This window comes from Castor canadensis, chromosome 2, assembly GCF_047511655.1.
Source record: "Castor canadensis chromosome 2, mCasCan1.hap1v2, whole genome shotgun sequence".
Classification (NCBI taxonomy): domain Eukaryota; kingdom Metazoa; phylum Chordata; class Mammalia; order Rodentia; family Castoridae; genus Castor; species Castor canadensis.
This window is the reverse complement of record NC_133387.1, coordinates 20,211,133-20,226,285: the sequence shown is the minus strand read 5'-3', so window position 1 is coordinate 20,226,285 and position 15,153 is coordinate 20,211,133. Positions and strand designations below refer to the sequence as shown.

General features: G+C 39.2%; 1 protein-coding gene across 1 annotated transcript in view; it reads left to right on the top strand.

Moving 5' to 3' along the window:
* LOC109702019 (aldo-keto reductase family 1 member B10) overlaps positions 1-4,200 on the top strand; it is a 60,061-nt gene extending 55,861 nt beyond the window's left edge. Inside the window, exon 10 of the mRNA XM_074062741.1 lies at positions 4,065-4,200. Coding sequence (XP_073918842.1) covers positions 4,065-4,107 — 43 coding nt within the window. The 3' untranslated portion in view covers positions 4,108-4,200. The remainder of the gene's footprint in view (positions 1-4,064) is intronic.
* Positions 4,201-15,153: the final 10,953 nt, after the last annotated feature.

Below are 15,153 nucleotides of genomic sequence, written 5' to 3'. Positions count from 1 at the left end.
CTCTGAATATGTCAGCACAGAATGTTTTTGTGGACCCATCAGTAATTCAATAGAAACCTCAATGACCACCATGAAGAAGAAGGGAGGGGGAAAAATGTGCAAAGAGTTCAAGAAGGATCATACATCCAAAGCAAACTTGTACCAGGACACAAAAAATTGTTTATATTGTGTCATTGCCCACTTAGGAGTTCCAGTGACCATCTGGTCTCATCAGTTCTAAACTCTTTTGTTGGTTTGAGGTCCTTCCTCATCGAACCTAGTGGCTCTTAAGTTACTCTGCCTTAAAACCACTAGAGGAGTTAAAAAAAAAAAACCCCAGTCCCTATGCTACAATGCAAAGGAAATCAGGAAGAAATTCTGAGAGTGGAATCCAGGCACAATATGTTTTAGAGCTCCCAGGGGGTTCCAAGTTGAAGCCACGGTTGAGAACTCCTGGGTAAAGTATTCTCTGAACATGGCCTACTTGTCCCTGCCTCTAAACTTTTTCCTATATTTCTCTCAAACTTGCTCATGTTTCTCCCTCTTTCCTCCATATTATTTTTTGGAGCCTAGTTTAAACTCCACTTGTAAATATCTCCTGAAATACATATGAACTCTTTCCATCTTTGCCCTCCCTGATTCTCATGAACATGCCACTATTAGATGATCTGAGGCAGCCTCAGTAATGTGGTCGATGGTTCCATAGAGGTGAACCCTAGCACTTTAATAGGACTGTAGGAATAGAAATATCAGAAGAGAGAAGTGCATTGGTGTATGTTTATATTTTGACAACTCCTGGACAGTAACATGACATGCACTAAATTAATAACAGAGACATTGAATTTGGGACTGATGTTCACAGGTCTGGTATCTTTGGGCTAGTTTGGAAAAATGCCCATTTTAGGGTAAAAATTATTAAAAAAATATGCTTCCTTAGGGTTAATGAAGCTTTTTGTTTTTTTCTGGGCAAGCATACAGTGGACTGGATTTTGGCTCTACTGAACCCCTTGACTGGGTGTCCTTACCAGGGGACAATCATCTGCATGACCTTCCCCTACTGCAAACCAACTGAGGTTGGAATGACAGAGAATGATCCAGACAAGTGATGTCTCTCCATAGACTTCAGCCTTTTTCTAAGCTAACCCAGGTCACATAGGTTTAAGTGAGGTGAGAATAGAAAAACCTTCACCTTCTTTTTCTTCTAGTTGCATTTGGGATGAGCAGAGGCAGCAGGGATGGAACCAATCCCTGCTGGGCACCCAAGTCCTGGTTTGAAATTTCCTTTGAATTCTACAGCTAACTCTGCTGTGATGGATCTCTTACCCATGTCTCCTCCCTCAGAGAGGGAATAAGTCAAACTAGTGTGTGTGGAATCCATCCAGGACTTCAAATGTTCTCGTTTCTCTGACTGGTCATGGAGGAGCTGGTGGAAGCCCTTGGTGTCTTCAACTTCAACCTCTTCCAGATTGAACAAGCCTGAACTAAAATATAAGCCAGTGACTAATCAGGTAAATTTGGTTAGCAAGGGTCTTTCCCTATGACTTCTTAAACATTTGGAAGCAATCCAGTTCTATGCAGTTGGTCTCAACTCACAGGTCAGTAATAAGTATGCTTTGGAGAGGTGGGAGACAGATCTCCATGTCTGATTTAGCGTTTTATCAGTTAGCAGTGTTTGGCTTTTATTGGCTGATCTTTTTGTATATAGAATGCCCTATTATCTGGTCAAAAAGCAGGCAAATTTCATTAATGATACACTTCGTTCACTCTCCCACGTCGAGTGTCACCCATACCTCACCCAGGAAAAACTGATTCAGTACTGCCAGTCCAAGGGCATCACTGTCACTGCCTGTAACAGTGCTACAGAGCACAAAAAATCCCCAGGGTAGGTATAATGTAGTCATTTTCTCCTCCTTTTTGTCCAGCAGTCCATTATGTGAGTTTGTGTTTTATTCTTAGTGTTATCATCATTTAATTCTTTGGCAGGGAAGAAAATGGGAAATGAAACCCACTAAAATACTTCTCTTCAATTCCATAGAAGTTCAGGAAACCCAGTGGGTATCAGTCATAGATCATTGGCTTCCTGTCAACCCCTCAACTTAAGCCACAATAGCATGGTTGTTTGCATTCAGAAGCTAACTATACCATATTCCAATCTTTTTTTTTTTTTTTTTTTGTCGAGATAAGGTCTTGAGAACTATTTGCCTGATCTGGCTTCGAACTGCAACCCTCCTGATCTCTGCCTCCTGAGTAGCTAAGATTACAGGCATGAGAGACCGGCACCCAGCTCCATTTCCCAATCTTATGACCCCTAAGCCACCCTCCTCATTCCTAAACAAGGGGAATCACCTGTGGATGCTAGGTATAAAGGAGATAAGGGGAGAACTGGCAAGTGTCTCTAACAGTTAAGTGCTCAACCCATATTAGCTGTTGTAGCTAAATACCACAGAGATATTACTAGAAGGAGGGTCCCTGGTAGGTAAGTGGAAAAATGCTGTTCCTTTTCTAAACAGGCTCTGATCTGGTTCTAATTCCAGAGGAAGCTGGTAGAGATCCCCAGATCTGTGACACCAGCATGCATAGTTGAGAACTATTAGGTATGACCATGTTTGATCATATGTATTACTCAGTGGAGTAGGGGATGTGGGATCCACTTTCTCTTGACTCCTTCTCAGTGAGTTCATCCTTTTCTCCACCACCCTGTCAACTTTCAGGCCAGGGAGATAGCTTAAGTAGTGCTAAAATTAATGACGCCCTAGACCAAGGATGGGCTGGGGGCAGTGAAGAGATAAACCCTGTCAGGGCTGAGCACAGTTGTGCCTTATGCCACAGAGAAGCTCCTTGGTGCTCATGAACAATTAGGTCATAGGACACACACAAGTGCAGATTGTCCTGGTCAACATGCCTGCCTTCTAGCAGCCAAGGAACAATGCAGTGGACTTGAAGAAGTGTCTGTTTGAAAGAACCTGTGTCTGTCATGTCTGTCAGGGAAAGCAGACTCTACATACATTGATGGTTCATACCTATAAGCCTAGGTTCCTGTCTTTTGGAGTAGTAAGTCAAAATAGTTCAGTCTTTGTGTAGAACCTAATTTGGAAAAAGAAATTTCAGTGGCCTGAAGGTGTATGCATGTGAGCTTACTTCCAGCCAAAATGGCTGGAGATCTCAGATCTCATTGCGAGTCATTGTACCAAGGATGCTTAGAAAATCTCACCTTTCTAGTCTTTGACTTCACATTGATATAGAGATGACTACCATCCTCAGCTTCAAGTGAAACTGGAGGGCCTATTATGAGGCTCAGTAAGAGGCATGGAGTTAACTAAATGGATAATCACAGGTTTCTCCAAGTAGAGGAAAATTGGCTGAGAGTTTTTGTTTCATTGTTTTTCTATTTCTCTGAGTAGTGCAAGCATGGAGTTGCCACGTAGGGGAAGAAATCAGGAGTTTGGTTTGAGACATGTTTGTCATGTCTGTTGGACACAGAAGAGAGAAGGTCAGACAGAGATTTAATGGTGGGCACAATGAGTTGGTCCTCAGGAATAAATCTACATGGTATCTAATCCCAACTCTAGTATTTATACATGCACTCTGTGGTGTTGGGTAAATTTCCTTACTTCACTTCTACAAAGGGGTGAGTATACAAATTACAGCAGACATCCGCTCACTGTTAGCTTAGGATGGGATATGAAGCCCTTTGCCTGAACTACTATCTCATTTAATACTCAAGCAACAATCAATTTGTGAATTGTAATGTCATTTTCCACCTCACAATGTTGTGAGAATGAATTGAGATAACATTTGTACGACTTCACTTGGCACTACGTATTTTATGAGCCAGTATTATGACTTCATTCTGGTAACCTAATCGCTACTTACTTCCCTGCCCTCTTGTCTCACAGACCTCTCTCACCAATCTGAGGGTAGATCAAGGTGTGAGACCCTTCTTGTACGTTCTCAGTAATTGTTGGAGTAGGTGGATAAAAGGCTGAGAGAGCACAAAGATTAGATAGACTACACCTACCAGAATGCTTATCAGACTACATGGATGCTTTTGCAGACCACTTTCTTCTTCATGCTTGTTCCTGCAGCATGTCTCATTTGGAGGAGTATCCCTTTAATGCCGAATACTGAAGCTGAATGCCTCAGTGAGATCATGTAGTGGACTCCCTCTCTTCACTGAAGTGGAACTGCTCCCCTGAGCCTTGCTTTGACAAGCTTATCTGAAATCATACTGTGCATGGCCAGATTGTAGGCATTGCTGTATTTAGAACCACATTATTCAGCAGAGGTAATTATCAGAGGAAGTATGACTTAGATATGCAAATGATAATTTCTTTTCTCATTTTATCTGACCCAAATATTTGTTAAATGCCAGGAACTCTGCTAACACTGAGGATACAAAGATAAAATCAACATATGTTGAGAGTTTACTGTGCACCAACACAATTTGGAATGTACATCAAGTGGGTGAACTCACAGCATGCAACTATTATCCTTTACATTTTGTAGAAGAGGAACTGGACTCATGGAGAGACCAAGGGGCTTGCTCATGTCCACCCAGGCAGCAAGTGGCTGAAACAAGTTTCAAAGACAGGCAGGCTTTGGAAGGGGTTGGGGTGATTTGTTGTCCTATTCCTTCCAAGTCTTCTTCTGACTCTTTCCCTTTTGCCTTTCTCTACTTTTTCTTCTTCTTTTTTCTGTTAGTGGTCAGGGGTCCAGGAGGTTTCTTGATAGAGAGAAAAAACAATAACCTCAAATTATTATCCATGATTTCTTGGTTGTTGAATGTGTTAGTGAAAAGAATTTCAAGATGATTCACAAGATAGAATGCAAAGATTTTATTAGGTAAGCATAACAAAGCAGTAAAGCACAGAAAATAGGGAAATGTATTCCAAGAGCTTCAGGTGTGGGTATAGGTTGCAATTTGTGGCTTTTCCATCAGGACTACTTATTTTTACTTTCATGGGCTTTGTGATTTTGTTTTTGGTGGTCCTGGGGTTTAAACTCAGGGCCTTGCACTTGTAAGCAGGTACTCTACCATTCGAGACACACCCCAACACCTTATGCTTTCATTATTATTAGAATAGGGTCTCAGATTTATGCCTGGCCTAGCCTGGACCACGATCCTCTAATTTACTCTGCCTGCATCACTGTGATGACAGACACACATCATCACACCTAGCTTTTTATTGGTTTAGATGGGGACCTATGAACTTCTTCCCTGGGCTGGCCATGAACCACAACCCTCCTTATCTCTTCCTTCCAAGTAGCTATAACAACAGGTGTGACCTATAAAGCTCAATAAAAAAATTTTATGGTTTACTCAAGTTTTGAATTCAGGGCCTTACACTTGCCAGTCGGGTACTCTACTGCTTGAGCCACACCACCAGCCTTCCGTCAGAACTGTTTATATTAGCTGAAGCATGCTAGGGAATTTTGCTTAAACCTTTCCATAGATAAATGGTTTCTTTGTGTTAGGCCCCTGGTAACTTTCAATCATTCTGCTGATTGCAATATTTGACCATATCACCCAAGCATGAAGACATGGGGTCTCAGTGCTCTTAACAATCAAAGAGTATTGTGATATGGGTGCTTACTTTTGTAACTTTTATGAGCATTGTTATGCTCAAATGAATTGCTGTACCAGGCATTCTTTGATCCTAGGTGCATTATTCATCTGGAGCAAGAAATCTGGTCAGAGAAATTGTAGAACAGTTGTTTCTCTACCAATATTGTAACTAATGCAGAGGGGTGTGCCTAGAAGAAATGCATGTGTTTGCTTTCTTAGTAGACTATTTAGTACAATGTATAATTTTGTTGTTCTAGCAATTTTTCAGTCCTAGCTCCAATTTTGGCTTGCTTTGGTCACATGTCTCCTATTTCAATTCTAGCCTTCCTCACTCCTACCTTGCTTTTAATATGCCATCATGCCAAAAAGTCAACACAAAGGTGCCAGTGCTCATTGAAAAAAAGACTATGACATCCCTGGGAAGGGGCTGAACAAGGAAAGTACTTATCATTGCCATTAATCTGGGACATTTCTCTTTTTTCAGTTGTATTTCTTGTTATAAGATATTCTAATTATCTAGAAATATGCACAAAATAACAAAATGAGCATCTGGCCTTATAGACACTAAAATTTGCTCCAAACTCTTCTTCTAAAAAATTATTGAAGAGCTAAGTGGATACCAGTATAGCTGAGGATCACTTTATAGCTCTCCTTATCCCCATTCTCTTGCCTCTGACCCAGAGTCAAAGTCCATCCTCAGTTTGCTGAATCACCTCATCTTCTGCTAGTAATGACTTACTGGATCTTAGATGAATTCCCCACTCTTCCCTTCCTCCATTCTGTCTCTGGTGACAGAGAGTCAGATGGCCTCTTTTGAGTTTGCTCAAATGGGGTAGGGGAAGATAATGTTAGGAAGGGAAAAGTCAGATATCTCTCTCTTTCTTTCTCTCTCTTTCTCTCTCTCTCTCTGTTTTCTCCTTGAGTGGTGTCTCCAAAAGAACTTACATTCCATCTGTGTTCTTAGGTCTTGTCTGCCAGCTTCTACCTTGATCCTGTTTCCTGCCAGATGACACAGCTTCTGGGATTAGGAAACACCACTTCCTCTGATGTTCTCCATCTCCAGACACCCATCTCTCCCTGCTGCTGCTAATTTCTTAGTTACTTCACTCCTCCATTCGCTATTCTAATCTTTCTATCACCTGTGTAGCCAAGTCATTCTATTAAATATCCAATGTTCAAAAGTCATAGAATGGCTTCTGTTCTTGTGACTGAACCCTTGACTTACACACATTCCATCCACATCTTTACTATTTACATTCATAATCATAAATAATCTATGGGATTTTTTCATAAATGTATGAAAATTATACACAGGAAGCAACTTTGAATCAGAGCCCAGTAATATTTTTGTGAATTGTTTCTCCCTCCCATGATTGGATGAATTTCTTGACAGAAGGCTGTGTAGAATTAAAAGTTTGCATTTCTATTAACTATTTAGTTTTGTTTGTTTTACTTGAATTAAATCAAGCAGAGTGAAATTAAAAAGCTGTCATGGAGAAATAATGTGTTAAAAATCTAGTTCTTAGCTATTCCTAACTTTATTTTCAGCATTTACAACAAAATAATGAGAACTTTGTACCCCCCCAAGCCCTCAGTATCACAATTCAAATATACAGTTAGTTCATTCATCCTGTAATCTGATCAATGCTTTTAGATGGTGAGGAATAGCCCTAGTACTCAAAACTAAAGCCAAAGCCAAAAGATGGAGAAAGCAGCTAAGTTATGTACTACAACTGTGTCTTAAATCAATTCTTCTGCTCTATGATTAAGTGGGGAACTTGCTTTATGAAGAGAGCAGAAGGGAAGTAACTGGGGGAGGAGATGGTAAGGCTGCGTTAAAAGAGGAAGGTATCTAGACATGGGAAGTAGGGAGGCAGGGATTGTGTCCTTCTGTCCCAAGCATTCTCGCTATCCACTGTGTGGGACTGGGCTATACAAATTACTCTGCAGAGTATGGACTCACCCTGACAAGTCATGGGGAATCAAAGGACCAGATTTATCCAATTGGTACTTAAGTGACAGCCAGGAAATGCTGGCCAGATAATGCTAAACTACAACTGGGACCCAAAGGGATGCGTGTCTCAGCCAGATCCCATGACGCCCAACTGTCCAGGCTACTTCATCTACATCAATAGTCTTACGATAATTCTGCATTTTGAATCACTAAAAACTTGGACCCTACTTATTGAATTGTCATGGGATTTCACTGTACATTATAGAGTTAAAAGTTACATAAATTGGATTAGAGAGAAGCTCCAATTTCAGGAAAATTTAAAGGATCTCAAGAGTGAAGATGGTTAGAAATAAGCATTTTTTGCATTAATGATGAGTGTACATAACTATAAACTATAAACTCAGAACATAAAAATGCAAATATAATAAACCATAAACAAACTTGGAAAAAGTCATTTGCTGTGAATGACAGAAAGTGGATTAGTAATGTCCTTACAATTGAAAGGTCTTACTCAAATCAGTAAGAACATAAGATACCAAAAGGAAAGTTTCTACATGAAAACTGACCAATAAACAATATGAAAGATGCTTCCTACCAGTAACCAAAAATGCAACTTAAAATAATATATTTTTCATATCAAGTGAACAAAACTTAGGGAAAAAAGGAAAATCTATGTGAAAAGATTCAAATTTTAACATGTTATTTTTATCTTCTATGGAAATAAGTTAATTTCATTTTTGTTATACTTCTACAACATTTTCTACTCTAAGAAATGCACTTTTATTGTCATACACATTTGCTTCTTAAAATGCACATGACCTGTTCATTTTGCAGATAGGGATATAATAAGATTGTCAGTCTTTAATTTATTGATATTGCTTTTCCTTCTCACTAGAGTCTCATAGTCAAGGGTAAAATAGAAAATGAGGATTCATTGATATTCACTCTCCTTAATTCTGCTATTGCACTCCATACTAGAAATAGGTATATTCCCATTATTAGCAATCTCTTCTTACATGTATGTAGAAAGAGTCTGATTACAGGCCATAGTCCCAGGATCTGCTTCTACCAAGGCTTGTCTTTCAGAAAGCCAGAAAGTGAGCACAGACGAGCCATGGCACTGTTTATGAACCAGAGATGCTAGCAGCTCAGTTGGCTGAGCTGTTAGTGTCAAAGGCTAAAGTCAACCTCCCAAGGGGCCTTAGCAGTCTTAGATGAATTTCCCCAGTGCTTCAAACTTGGGACAATATTGAAAATTAAGAAAGATAATGACTTCTTTATGTTTATAGATATGCGGAGTTCCTGTTCTTGCTCTATTCCCAGGAATAACAATATTCTGATTATTCCAATTTAATTTCTTCTTTAGTGTCAATTCATTTTCCTAAGGATGCTGTGGTAAATTATCAAAAGTTGGGTAGCTTCATGTTTATTGCGGCACTATTCACAATAGCCAAGTTATGGAAACAGCCAAGATGCCCCAGCACTGACGAATGGATTAAGAAAATGTGGTATCTATACACAATGGAATTTTATGCAGCCATGAAGAAGAACGAAATGTTATCATTCGCTGGTAAATGGATGGAATTGGAGAACATCATTCTGAGTGAGGTTAGCCTGGCTCAAAAGACCAAAAATCGTATGTTCTCCCTCATATGTGGACATTAGATCAAGGGCAAACACAACAAGGGGATTGAACTATGAGCACAAGATAAAGCGAGAGCACACAAGGGAGGGGTGAGGATAGGTAAGACACCTAAAAAACTAGCTAGCATTTGTTGCCCTTAATGCAGAGAAACTAAAGCAGATACCTTAAAGCAACTGAGGCCAATAGGAAAAGGGGACCAGGAACTAGAGAAAAGGTGAGATCAAAAAGAATTAACCTAGAAGGTAACACCCACGCACAGGAAATCAATGTGAGTCAATGCCCTGTATAGCTATCCTTATCTCAACCAGCAAAACCCCTTGTTCCTTCCTATTATTGCTTATACTCTCTCTACAACAAAATTAGAGATAAGGGCAAAATAGTTTCTGCTGGGTATTGAGGGGGGGAGCGGGAGGGGGTGGAGTGGGTGGTAAGGGAGGGGGTGGGGGCAGGGGGGAGAAATAAACCAAGCCTTGTATGCACATATGAATAATAAAAGAAAAATGAAGAAAAAAAAAAAGTTGGGTAGCTTAAAAAACACATCAATTTATTCCTTCACAGTTCTGGAGGCAAGAATTCCCAAATCAAGGTCAGCAAATCTGAGCCCTTTTTTGAGGTCTATAGGCAAAACCCCTCCTTGCCTCTTCCTAACTTTTGGCAGTTGCTGGAAATTTTTGGCATCTTTGTCTTGTGGCTATACCACTTCCGTATCTCCCTCTGTTTCTTCCTGATGTTCATATAAGGACACCAGTCACTGGACCCATGACCCACCCTAACCCAACATATTCTAATATTAATTTAACTAACTCCAACTGTAAATATCTCTCTTTCAAAACAGGTCACATTCTGAAGTTCTGGGAAGACATGAAACTTTGGGGGACACTATCCCAGTGGTTTCTTACACATTACTATGCCCAGAGGTGAATGCTCAGTATTGTTAGAATATATTTATGGACATTTTTATCAGAACTTACTTTTGTACTCATTACCCACGTAGCTAAAATAGTATCTCTTGATATCATCTGAAAATATATGTAAGTCCCTTTTTCTCAGTATCCTGTTTGTTTCTGTATGTATTCATTCCCCTGGAGATGATACTCTAGTGTATCCAAAGTGAAGTGTATTTAATTATTCATTAGTGTTGGCAGCTTGCCCAGCACTGTGACTTTGCCTTTGTGCCCTCTGTACTTTGACATGCAATTTATGCCTCAGTAATTCGGTCCCACAATTGACATTGCTACAACTATGAAAGAATGCCAGTGGCCTGATACAATTAGAGGAGTCTGAATAAAGATTCATCTGGTGTAGAGACTTTGTTTTCAGAGCCAGGCCTGATGGTATCCAGGACAGCCTATTAGGGTTCCTAACTATCCTTTGTTCTAAGATAGACATTGGAAACAGAACTCTCAGATAACCTCCAATGTCCCTCATCTTTGTATAACCTCCATTGTACAAGCACTGAAATGAATGAACAAACTAGAACAGAAAAATTTTCCTTAAATATATTGTCAGCAAATGACTGCAGATGAAATGATGGAACCACCCTTTTGGGGATAATGCTAACAAATTTGAGAAGCATCAGTGAATGCTTAAACAAGTAGGCAAATATTTGATAGAATTTGTATAGCAATCAAAGTACCTACTTACCTACTAATTACTTATTACCTATTGTTTATTAATTACTAAAGTAAAAAGAGTTGCCTTACAGTGGACAAATCTATAGAGACCTTTTATATCAGTTTTCTATTTATGCATGTTAAATAACCACAATCGTGACAGCTTAAAACAACACTCATATATAATCTCAAATTCTCTAGATGAAGAGTCCAGTAGAGTTTAGCTGGGTTCTCTGCTTAGGGTATCCAAAGACTGAAATCAAGGTACCAGTCAGGCTGGATTATCTAGAGGGGTGGGGAAGGGTCTGCTTTCCAGTCTCTTTCAGGTTGTTGGCCAAACTGAGTTGCTTGCAGCTGCGGGACCCTGGGCCTTGGTTCTTTGCTGGCTGTCAGTTGGTAGACACCCTCCAACCCTGGTGGCCATTTATAGTTCTTTGTCCCATGTTTTTTGAACCTCCCTGGAGTTGAGTCCCTATCACTCATTCATTCTTGACTTTTCTTGTGTTATATGTCAGAGAAACCACTCTGCTTTAAAGGGCTGATTTGCTTAGGTTAAGTCCACCTGGATAATTATCCTTTTACTGTAGAACAGAATAATTAGGGACATAACAATATGTGCCAAGGTCATAAGACCAACTTAAAATTCCTACCACAGAAAATCAACTTAGTATTACCAATAATGAGAAAAATTGAAACTGTGTGTCACTTGATGGAATACAATAGAAAGAGCCCAGCTTCAGACATGTGGCATCTCTGAGAAAGATGAATAACTTGCATCTAAACACTAGGGAACATCAGAAAATGCACACTGAGAGACATTCAACAAAACTAGTGTTCTGTAATCTTTAAAACAGTCAAAATCACCAAAGTCAGACAAGGACTCTGAAATTGTTGCAGATTGTGGAATATTAAAAAGACAAAATAAATAAATGTAAATTGTCATTCTAAGTTGGATCCGCTGGCTACGAAAGATATTACTTAGGCAACTGGAAAAATTTGATTGAGGTTTGAAACTATATGGTGGTAATGTCTGATGACTAATTTTCTCATTTCTATTGTTGTAATGAAATGATAGGTGACAGATCTTGTTTGTAAGATTACACACTAAAGATTGAAGGGTGATAGAGCATCATTTCAGCAGATTACTCTAAAATTCTCAGCAAAAAATTGTTTCTGTTATTCCCATAATTTTTCTGAACATTTAAAAAAATTACCTTAAAAGTAAAACTAGATGAAAGAAATGAATCATTAGTTAGCTTTCAAAAAAGTAAAAATGCAAACTAGATTTCCAGCCAAATTGAAAAAAATTACTTAGGACACAATCTCACATATTCTTTTTAAAAATCCATTTTGAGACTGGACATGGTGGTTTAACCTGTAATTCAGCTACTTGGGAGCCTGAAGTCAGGAGGATCATGGTTCAAGGTCATCCTGATCAAAATTTTCTTCAGACCCCCATCTCAACCAATAGCTGGGTGCAGTCGCTTGCACCTGTCACCCAAGTTACATGGGAAGCAGAGATGGGGAGGATTGCAGTTCCAGGCCAGCCCAGATAAAAAACGTTCCTAAGACCCCATCTCAACATAAAAATCTGGGCTTTGTGGTATATGACTGTCATCTCAGCTACAGTGGAAGTGTAAATAGGAGAATCATGGTCCAGGCTGTCCCAGGCAAAAACTGAGACCCAATTTCAAAATTAATCAGAGCAAAAAAGGGCTGGAGTCATGGCTACAACGTTAGATTGCAAAAAATCCATTTTATGGTTTGGGGATGTAACCCAGAGCAGAGCAATTACCTGGTATATGCAAAGCTCTGTGTTTGATCTCCAGAACTGGAAACAAAACAAAATATCCATTTTGTTTTATGTTGAGCATTTTAAAAATCACCAAACAGTCTTCCCCTTTATAATACTAGTTTGTAACAATGGAAAAATGCTAACTAATATTTTTTAAAGTGTGCAGAGGTGCTAGGGGTGTAGTTCAGTGTTAGAGCATGTACTTAGCACTTGCCTGTCTCTGGGTTCAATACTCAGCATCAGGGGAGAAAGTGCACAGAAATGCCAGGAGTCTGTCTATGTGCTAGGACATTCCCCATGGTTACAGAAAGAGAACGACTTTCTTTTATCTAGCACTAACAGGGATTCATGATAATTTTAATGTTATAAATTTTGTAAGCAGTAATATGTAGTGCCTATTTTTACTTTTTCTCATGGAACTCAATGTTAAAAAAACACACAGGTACTCCCTTTTGATTTCTGTAAAAATTGAGAATCACCCAGGCTTAGGGTTTTTTGGGGTGCAGAACTGAGGTTTGAACTCAGGACTTTGCACTTACCAGGTTAGCATTCTACCACTTCAGCCAGGTCTCCAGCCCTTTTTGCTTTAGTTTATTTTTCAGGTAAGGTCTTCTGCTTTTTGCCTGGGATCATCAGTCATGGATCAGATCCTCCAACATGGACCTCTTGCCTAGCTAAGATTACAGGCATGGGTGACCACGCATACCCAAGCTTCCATTTTTTATTGTCTTGGTAACATTTTACATTTCAATCATGTATATTACTTGAGGCAGTTGTGATGTCATCCACTAAGTGAGTCAGGCACCTTTAGTGGCAATCTCCTGTATTAACATACTTTAAAGTGTCCTTTCCTTTATTTTCAGCTAAAATTTTATGACCCAAACTGAGTATTGGTTACAGTGAGTTTCCACGTTTTTGAATAAGCTTTATTGACTTTGGCATGGGCTGGTTCTCCAAATTCAATCTTTAACTATTGTGAACTTGACTGAGTATCCAACACCATGACTTTGCATTTGGCTGACCTCATCCTGTGTTTGGATTTGGGATTTTTGCTTCCTGTCTATATGAAATACATTGCTTTTCTTATCTCTCATCCCAAAGCAAGGGCTGTGGCCTCTTAGACAAGACCAGGCCTGTGTGAATTCAAAACATCTACAAGTTCAGCTCATTTTTTTCCCTTAAGAACCTCTTTTCTTGGTATTATTGTTTTTTTTTTTAAATCCAAGTATGTCACCAATACATAGTCTTCAGAGTAGATTACATACCAGTGTTTTCTTAAAAATACCAAAACAGAATGAGTTAATTGATAAATTGAAAAACTCAGCTTTTTTAAAGCATTAAATTTCCATATCCACCAAAATAAGTGCCTTTTCTTCCGTTTGCCTCCCGGATTATGTAGCTCCAAAAAGAAACTCATTTGGACTCTGCTCTCTCAACTTTTTGACAACAATTTGGAGTTAATTCTAAAGACCGCTTAAATCTATTTGTTAATTTTTGTTTGCGCTCTCAGAGCAACAAAAGCATCTCAGACTAAGGAAACTTTCTACTTCTTCTTTCTGCTCCCCTGATTCTGACAGTAAGGATGCAGCTTTTATCTTTCAGCTTTGCTTGACTTACTTATAAACAAACAGGTAATATTCTAAAGGAAAAAAAAGTTCTGCTGTAATTGTCATGCTCTGAAGATTTTTAACTTAATTCCATTCTAGCAGTTAGCTGGAAACCAAGCACTCAGACAAGGATTTAAAACACTTGCTTCATCAAAATTGTCAGCCATGCAACATCATCCATTATGAATTGACCAGACAAAAGCAGCATGTTCATATCTGCAAGCTTTATGGTCTCTAATGATCTAATGGGTTTGGTCTGTCTGGCTGTAGGTCTGCCCTGCTTCTGGGAAGGACGTGAGCCTCAGCTGGCAGCCAAGGCAACATACAATGCCAAGGCCGATGCGTAGCTGTGGGCTTTAAGCTTCAGTAAAAAGGATATGGCTGGTTTAGGAGCTTCAGCCTGAGCCAGCCAGCATGGAGTCAGGACTCTCAAGGTTGTTGGGCCATAGAGGCAAACAAGTTCCTCCAGATCTTCAACATTACCATTTAGCTAATGTTCTAACACCTCTAGAAACCAGGAATTCTGTTCTCAACTAACTTAGAATAATCGTGAGTCTAGAAATGTCTTTCTCATGCCTTCCTCTTTTTCCCCACCTGTGTACCTCAATCCTGTAGGCAGTAACAGGACAAGAAGATATCTTATCCTAGTCCTCATGAAAGACCACAAAGTATTTAACATAGTTGGTATAATCTTGTGCTGTACTCAGATTTTTTTTTTGCTTTTTAAAAAATTTTGGTAAATACCTCCTGTCATCTGAGTATAGTGAACCATGCCTCTAACCCTAGCACTCAGGGAGCTAAGGCAATAGAATCAGAAAGCTCGGATACAAAGTGACACCCTGTCTAAAAACAAAACAAAAGCAACAAAACCAAGGTCTCTAATCAGTGGATAAAATTGAAACTCAATTAAGTACAGTATTATTTATGTAACATACTAATTAACTTACTGGCTAATTCATTAATATTAAATTGACAGGTAAACTAAATTAATTAA